At 43.1% G+C, this 8,938-nt stretch overlaps 1 protein-coding gene across 1 annotated transcript; it reads right to left on the bottom strand.

The window, feature by feature from the left end:
- Positions 1-952: 952 nt before the first annotated feature.
- Positions 953-8,053, bottom strand: LACTBL1 (lactamase beta like 1). The gene is made up of 6 exons (XM_025174334.2): positions 7,982-8,053; positions 5,681-5,838; positions 4,049-4,195; positions 3,948-3,991; positions 3,283-3,388; positions 953-2,032 (listed from the first exon to the last, which is right to left on the bottom strand). Exons 1-6 carry the CDS (start codon positions 8,051-8,053, stop codon positions 1,054-1,056), a joined length of 1,506 nt encoding a protein of 501 aa, XP_025030102.1. The 3' UTR covers positions 953-1,053.
- Positions 8,054-8,938: the final 885 nt, after the last annotated feature.

Raw genomic sequence — 8,938 nt, forward strand, 5'->3', positions numbered from 1 at the left:
GTCAGCCTTGCTGGCTGGGGAATTGTAGGAGTTAAAGTCCACACTTCTGAAAGTTGCTAAGGTTGAGAAACACCGTTGTAGACCAAGAGTCTATCTTTGTCATTTTCACTTAGAGCTCCATGGCTTGAAACAATTCCTCTGTCTTCATAGAATCATGGACTGGAAGGATTGGGAGGGACTTTGGAGATCACCCAGTCCATCTCCTGGCCATTGCAGGACTACCACTGCAGCATCCCTGACTCACATCTGCCAAACTTTGTCTGAATACCTCCAGGGAAGGTGAGTCCACCTTCTCTCATGTTTCATTGTAGAACTTTTCAGTTAGGAAATTCTTCGTGATGTCCAACCAAAACCTACATTCATAGAATCATAGAATGAGAGGATTGGAAGGTAATTTGGAGGGCATCTATTCCAATTCCTCAGTGCAGGAATCTACTTCTATAGGATCCTGGTCTTCATCCAACCTTGGTTTGAACATCACCAATAAAGGAGAGGCCACCACACCCAAAGCTTAGTTATGGAACAGCTCTTTCAGTTAAGAACCTTCTTCTTCTGGACTTCTTCTGAAGTCCAGCTCCTCCAGCTTCATGGGAGCATGAATCTAACTGAAGTCTTCTCAACAATATAAGTGTCTTAACATGATGGAGAAACATTTATTCTTCATTTGTTTCTCTTTCATTTTCTGTTTTTTTCTCCATGTTTCAAACCTGACCTGAGATCAAAGCCTACTCATGCTAAAAACCTGAGCCCCAACAGCCTAACCAATCAGACTTCTTCTGGAGATGTTGAGACTACAATACCCAGAATTCCACACATCTGGACAGCTTTGGGTGGAAACAGAAATAACAGTGGGCAGACCAATGCCCAAAACAGCTCATGTCCAGGAGAACTAGGGCATATCTTATGGTGGCATTTAGAAGTGGACAACTATGGCAGTAAGCAATGTTTTCTGCTGGGACCCATCATTTTAATGGAAGGAGAAAATATTCACCTAATTGTGAGATGCTGAAAGCAACTCCCATTGGTCTCTGAGCAGCGAAAGTGACATTCTTGTTAAGTATAGAATACAGGCTTTCTTTGCATGCGCAGGATATTGTATGTGTTCAGTCCTGGGGCATCAAAGCCGGGGGACAGCCCCTTGTTGTCAAAAGGGTAGAAGTTAAACACCTGCCCGTTCTGGATCTCCAAGGAAATTGAGGCAGAACCCAAGTGCAGGGTGCATGGAAATTCCTTATCAAAAACCACCTGGAAGGTGCGTTCCTTCAGATGATGCAGCTTGATGGTTCGATAATTCTTGGGGATCAGCTTCTCAACGTGGGTCCCAAACTGCTGCATGATCAGCTCTCCTCTGACACCAACCTTGATCTCATAGAAAGTCAAGTTGGAGAAGGTGAAATAGCCCACGTAGGGAGTGGGACTTGGTGGAGGGTTGAGCTTCTTCTCGACTTCCCGAAAGGCAGATTCCATGGAGGGAATCAGGTAGTCGTAAGTCTGGGCTACGATGTCTCCTCCTTGGGGGCGAGGACCAGCCATCAACACAATGAAGCTCAAGCGGAGTTTGGGGATCAGGGAGAAAGTGGCTGAGTAGCCATCTATATCACCATCCTTCCGGATGATGTCATAACCCAACTGCTCATTAATTTCCCAAGGGGTCCCAGTCTTATTGGCAAAGTACTCCCTGGAGCACCTCAAGAGGGGGGTCAGCATGGTCTTCAGAGTCTCTGGCTCCAGAAGACGCCGGTGATATGTGCCCAAGAAGACCATGGCTAACTTGGCCAAGTCAGCAGCTGTTGAGAACATCTGGCCAGAAGGCCTGTACCAGCCTAGATCATAGAGGGGAGCTACTTGTCCACTGCCATAGACGCCAGCAGCCATTCTGGAATGGATGGTAGGTGTGATATCAAAACCTGTGTCCTCCATTCCCAAACGCTCAAGGATATTCTCAGAGACCCAGTGCTGGTACTTGCCTTCAGCAGCCTGCTCAGCTAATACATGAGCCAATAACGAGAAAGCCAGATTACTATAATGACACCTACAGCAGAAGAGAAAAGCAGAGAGAATTAACAGCCACAACAGATGATCCATCCATCTAAACCTGGAGACAACTCGAATCTCTCACCGCATCTTTGAGAGGAATATTTTTCACATTCACTCCAGGCCAAAGATGCATTAACTAGATGCTTAAATAGTTGCCCGAGCAAATGCATCTATGAATGCTTTCGAAATTCCACCCTGCCAAAATTTTCCTTGCACCTTTGTAAAACACTCCACAGATTTCGGTAAAACCTGTGTACACAATGGCATCAGAATAGCTTTCTTGCCATGTTTTAGGGTCGCACGTGTAGATCAGTGCAAGAGCAGGCACATCGATCATTGCGGTGAGATCAGGACCACAGAGATGCTGTCAACAAGGGTGCATGTAGGGTTGACGGAAGCATTACAAAAATTGAACAGAGGGAAAAGCAAGAGTGTAAACAGAACAGTGACCTTTTTCCACCTGCAGGGATATAAATTTATCTAATAAACAACTAAATGTAAGTATGAGCTTGTTATCCTTTTTTTAAAAAAAGAACTGGAAATTCAGAGCTCCAAAATCCATTAATTTCTTTTTACAATCCTCCACTATTGCTTTCTTCTGTAACAACATTTGGCTTAATCTCCATCTAAAAGAACTAGGTTTTCTTTTATAAACCAAACTCACAGGATTATGATCCGAAAAAGTCTTTGGTAATATCTCTACTTCTAAAGTAGCCACGTTCTTTGAAATCCAAATCATATCTACTCTTGAAAAAATATCTACTATATACTGTCTATCTACTATCTAAAATATCATATCTACTCTTGAAAGTACTTTTACTTTCTGAAAAATAGAATTGCCATTTTTCTGTCTCCATATATCAACCATCCCAAAATTGTCCATCAAGTCAAAAAAATGTTTTTGAATATAATTTAGGTAAAGGCACTGATTTAAGAATGGTAAGTATAGCTTTTATTAGAGGTTATTTTACACAACATAATAGTGAACTCAAAAACAAAAGTTCAGATTTCTTCACTTTTAGTACCTCTTCCTTTTTTTTTTTTTTAAGTGTTGCTGAATAGGATAGAATTCCTTAAAAATGGTCTCATCCCAGTGGTGTTTCCCCCTCTATTTCTTCTTCTTTTTTTCCCCCTGAAGTGGGAAGGAGCAACTGAGTGAGGCACACATCTTTCAGAGAAGATAAGGTGTATGATAATAAAGATAATAAAGAATAAAGATAAGGTGAATCAAGGATTTTTGCTCACCGAGTTCCTGGATCAACGACCAGGACATCATCTTGGAGGAGCCCTAATGCTTCTTGAGTGGTTCCTTTCCACATCAGGCTGGTGGAACGTAGACGCCTGGGCAGCCCTGAAGAATCAGGTAACCAAATGAACATCAGACCACCTTGCAAGGAATGTCAGAAAGGGGAGCAGGCTGGTTTTGAGGAGGGCTGGGTGGGCGATATTTGTTCAAATTGCATTTGAATGGGACCTTAGCTAATTTTGCATTTTCAAGTCAACCCATGGATGGCTTGAACTTCATCTCCTATTCAAATACACAGCGATCCAGATGTGCTGCTCAGCGATCGCTGTGTTTGGCTTCAATGCAGTTTGAATGGTCCATCCGTTGGGGATCATCAAGTTGGTTCAGCTCAGTGAATTGGATCAACTTGTTTCTGAAAACTGATTTAATCTAAAAAAAAAAAATCATCACATTGACTTAATCCAACCCCTCAAAGTCAGACTCCAAATGGAAGCTTTGCCCGCCCTGAGTGTTCATCGCGATTAGAGGAAACTCTGCATCAACTTGCATGCATTCATGATGAGAAATGTTTAATTTGCTGAGTTGCTGGCATGCTCAAATCACAGAGGATAGAGATCTTGGCAGATGGATTGGAACTGATCAACCTGTTGCCAACATTTCCTACCTGACAGCTGGCTGGCCATCCTGCGCAGGGTGACTGAAGATGGTCTAGGGGGCAGTGGCTTCCCTTCTGGATAGTTTGGTCCATCCCCCAAGAACATCTGCTTGGATTCTCTGAGATGCCCCCAGGGGTTTTTGATGGTGAAGTTCTCAGCATAACGTTCCAAGGGGTCATCAAGTGAATTCATCTTCCTTTCCTCCCATAGCTTGTACAGCATGATGGTTGGGAATATCTTGGAGATGCTTCCAATTCTAACATATATGTACATACGCACACATCATACAAAGGAGCATAATCGACAAGGTTGGCGTGACAATTACTTTCCTCCTTTCAGAGCAATTTAAAAAAACACACACAGACACACGTGCACACTCTTGTCACAATGCTTGTAATCATTGCGTCTCCTTCCATCAAAATCAGGTCCATGTTATAAAATTAAGGGGCTCTGGGCCAGCTGAAAAAGGCATCTCCAGCCATTAAATTAAAATAAAATAGAGGAAAATCAGTATAAAACACCAGCATCTGGTGATAAAAATCTTGATCTCTATGGAATGTACATTTCCAAGGAAACGTCCCCACCAAAAGTTAGTGCTGGTGCACATGAATTCCCAGAAAACAATTGAAATTAGCGCCATGCAAAAAAATCCCCCCCTCTTTCATCCTACTAATTCTCATTCAGTTTGAAGAGACATCTTAGACATCCTAGACATCTCCTTCCTAGAGAAGAAAATGTTGTGTAGTCCTCATGGGTGGAGTGAAATAGTCTTGTGTTAATTTAGTGAGAAGTGGCCAAGATTATGTGTATAGTCTGTCTTTCATTGGGTATTTTTTTCTCCACTGATCTGCAGCCGCCCTGGCTTCTCTCCCACTCAATCCAAAGGACTTTCTTCTATGGGACTTTTTCAGATCAGGAAGGAAGGGCAGCCAGGGAGGCTGGAGAGTGGTGGATAGATATGGAAGAGAAAAATATCAGCATCCTCTGTCCAGCCATCTGCAGCCTCCTTGGCTCCCCACCCTTCCATTCAATCCCAAGGGAATTTGCCTATAAGATATTTTCAGATCAGGAAGGAAGGGCAGCCAGGGAGGCTGGTGAGTGATGGGGAGATTTGCAAAGGAAAAACACACAACCATTCTCTCTCCAGCTATCTGCAGCTTCCCTGGCTTCCCTCCCTCCCATTCAATCCCAAGGAAAGGCATTCCAATCGGATTTCTCCCAAGAACTGGGAACTGCAGACTGTAGAGGGATGGAAAGATGTGGAATAGGATGCAAGAATCCAACAAGAGTCTCTTCCACCCATTCCAAGAGTCATCTTAGCTCCCAGATCCCACCAGCAGAACATTCTCGGTCCTCCAGAGAATAAAATAGAAAGAAAAAAACTTCTTTCACAGGGGAAAAATTGGTCCGATGGTCCCCTCGCAGATTAGCAACAGCGTCCCAGAGTTTCTGGCAGCGAGATTTTTCGAGCCCTTCTGAAGCCTTTTGGGTATGAAGCAAAGATGTTACCCCCCATTTTTTTAATTAAATCATGCCAACAAATGGGATGAAGGTTTTGGCTTTTTGTGAGCCATGCTTGGGAGTCAGGATGATGGTTGGCTGTGTCTTGCACCATGCCAACTTCCTGCTCTTGTTGACAAGAGACCAAATATCAATAGGTGTCGGGGAGAGGGGGGGCACTTGGATATCCAGTTGCTGATCCCTGGCCCACATCATCTAGCTGGAGCAAACTCCAAGTCACCTGTAAATGGAATATTCATTGGGAGGAGCAGAGATGTTCCTGGAGCCATTGCGTTTCCCAAAGTTGCCAGTCCACAAGACTGTGTCGTTGTAGATGACTATGGCTGACAAGGCTGGGAGGCCCGGACTGTGGACTTTGTGCTGGAGGAGAGTGTCCACCTAGACAGGATTTGGGAAGACGAAGGCAAGGAATAAAACATTCAGACTTCTTTTTTGCTCATGGCTGGAATGAGCTAATATTTGCATATCACTCTAAACCATAATGCCATTCTGGCTTAGTGTGAAGCATAAACAGCCAAGGTAGCTTGCCGACCTCTATTTCTGAAATAGCTTGTTGGGTGAACCCAATCGTCCATGGCTTATTCAACAAACAAGCCACAGTTTAGCATGAGGTGTTAAGGTAGACAAAGCAGTTGATAGCTGTGCTGTGGGAACCCAACCAACAATGGCTTATTCAGCAAGCTAGATTGAGATGATGGCTGATCCTAGCTAAAGTCTGGGAGCGCACCAGCTGTCTTCTGGCAAAGCTCTCCAGCCTGAGAGCTGGGTATGTGGATGGGAATAGCAAAATATCCTAGGAAAGAGATGGGAACTATATTCATCACTGTGATTTCAACTGTCTCTTTCTAACGCCCTCAGCAAACAAACATACATGATTATCTGCTTATCTAAAGACTCCTGGTGGTTTACGGCAGTAAAAACATAAAACAAGATAGATAAAAACACTGTGGAAATATTATAAAAACATGAGACAGTCAACTGGAGCTTTCAAAGGTCCTTTGGAATAACTCCATCTTGGTTGCTTTTTAAAATGAGGCTGATTGAGCTGGGTGGGGAGGCTACTCCATAGGGTGGGGGGACACCAACAAAAATCAGTATTTTCACCTCCCTCACCTTGTTCATAGAATCATAGGCTCATAGAATCGTAGGGTTGGAAGGGACCTTGAGGGTCTTCTAGTCCACCCCCTTGCCCAAGGCAGGAGACCTCATACCTTTTCGGACAAATGGTTGTCCAATCTTTTCTTGAAAGCCTCCAGTGATGGGGCCCCCATGACTCCAAGAGGCAAGTTATTCCATGCTTAATAGTTCTCACAGTCAGGAAATTCCTCCTTATTTCCACATTGGATCTCCCACTGACAAGCTTCCATCCATTGTTTCTTGTCCTGCCCTCAGGGTCTATGGAGACTCAGTCAACACCCTCTTCCCTGGGGCAGCCCTTCAAGGATTGGAAGACGGCTATCACGTCTCCCTTCTGTCTTCTCTTCATTAAGCTAAACATACCTAGTTCCTTCCTTCATCCTTCTTCATAGGATTTAGCCTCCAGACCCCTTTTCATCTTTATTGCTCTTCTCTGCACTCTTTCTAGGGCCTCTGCACCTTTTTGTTATTGTGGGGACCAGAACTCATGTGGGGAAGGAACCCACAACTTTTCCACTTTGGACGGTTGGTTCTGGCAGGCCCTGGAAGTTCCTTGAAGCCAAGCTCTTGAAGGCTTCCAAGGAGCAGAGTTAAATCCAGATGCTTCCTGCCCATCCCAGGTCCCTTAATGTTACACAATCTCCGTGTGTTTGCCCCAGAGCAGAAGTCAAGGAAACCATTTTTGGATTACAATTTTATGGGCCTCATCCACAATTTAGAGTTTATATTTTAACTTGATGCATAATCTACAGCAGTGTTCTGGGAGTTGAAGTCCACATGCCTTAAAGTTGCCAAGGTTGAGAAGCACTTCTCTAGAGGATTGTCTTAATGCTCTGCTTATCCCCTACAGCATCTCTTCCTTTTTTTCTTTTTAACGATCTGAATTGTGTGAACCAAGTCATGTAAAGTTTAACCGGGAGAGATCTTGATTTGAAAACTGATGTGAAATATTTTATAGTATTATATCCATTAGAATATGTTAGTTACAGGAAATTTTAGCTATCTGCTTGTTCCATTGCCTATATTTGTTTCTTTCTCTATATTTCCTATTTTTTATAATCTTTTAAACTTGCAGTTGTACTTGCATTATCCATTTGTACACTGTTTTAAAAATTTATGATTTCTTTTTTAAGGCAGCAAAGGTTCTGATCTGGGAGGGAGGAAGCTAAAGCTCTCACAGTCACCACGTTGACAATCTCTGCATCCTTGCTTATTCCAAGATGGCTTTGTTAACTCCAAAGCATAGGATGGAAAGGGTTATTTTCTTGTTCAACAAGTGGAGACCAGAAATGACTTCTACCCGGTGTCTGTGCTGGCATCTGAAGAACATCTTCCTGCTTCCTGAAAACTATGCTGTCCATGTACAAATTTCATTGAAACGCACCTTGCCCAGAGCATCTTTCAAGATGGGAATGGGATGGTCCAGATGGACAGGATCTGGATAACGGGGGCACATCTCCACTGCTTCTGGCTTGGTCTCCATCATGACTGAACCTAGCAGAAGATCCAGAAGGACAGAGAAGTGGTAAAGGGCAGGAATATGAGTTAGTCCTTTTGGAAATCCAGATTCCAATCCGGATTCACTTGACCTACACCTCTGGACCTCATGAAGCCTTCCCAGGGGCTGTTCAGATATGTTGGACAGCCACAGGACTACCAGCCCCAGGCTGGACAAATCCATTTGCCAGCTACGTGCAAACAAAGAGATGCAGAAGGTCAATATCTTTGTTCTCTAGTCATTGTTCTAGATTTTTGCAGCCCGGATCTGGTAACCCCAGATAAAAAGCCAACCAAGATTAAAATTAATGCTAGATGGGCCTCCATTTATAAATGCATTAAAGAGAGAGAGAGAGACTGAGAAATCAAATGCATGTAGATGGATAAATATGGATTTCCAGCACATGTGTATTCCAGTCGGTTTAGTTTTCATCTTGACTACCTTTTTATGTAGGCTGCCAAATCCAGATGACCTCATTTTGATGTTGTTGGATTTTATGTGTTAAGTTAGTATACGATTCGGCCTGATGGGCAACAACAGCCCCAATGTTAAATATGTATATTTAAATGAGATTTTTTCAAACAATATTTTAAAGATGCCAATTAACACGGATTCTGTACAAAATGACCACAATATTATAAATAGGATAGCAATGAAAGCAAATTAAACATTTAAGCATTTACAACCAATCAACCAAAATTAAACACAATTAATCAATCAGCAGGGGCCCTGATCATATTAAATTATTTTCTGCGTGGCAATAAACACTACAGTAGTTCGTCCTCACTTTTGCACAGGGTTTTGTTTCGATGTTGACAGTCATTAAAGTGTAAGATGTTTGGG

Source organism: Python bivittatus, unplaced genomic scaffold (genome assembly GCF_059951505.1).
Source record: "Python bivittatus isolate LINGU-HERP-01145 unplaced genomic scaffold, Pbiv_v1 ctg000090_np1212, whole genome shotgun sequence".
Lineage (NCBI taxonomy): Eukaryota > Metazoa > Chordata > Lepidosauria > Squamata > Pythonidae > Python > Python bivittatus.

Coding starts and splice junctions, on each gene's coding strand:
- LACTBL1 (XM_025174334.2), bottom strand. CDS start 8,053: ATGTGCCCCCGTTATCCAGATCCTGTCCATCTGGACCATCCCATTCCC. Junction 5,839..7,981: donor TGAAAGATGCTCTGGGCAAG/GTGCGTTTCAAT, acceptor AATCCTGTCTAG/GTGGACACTCTCCTCCAGCA. Junction 3,992..4,048: donor GGGCATCTCAGAGAATCCAA/GCAGATGTTCTT, acceptor ACTGCCCCCTAG/ACCATCTTCAGTCACCCTGC.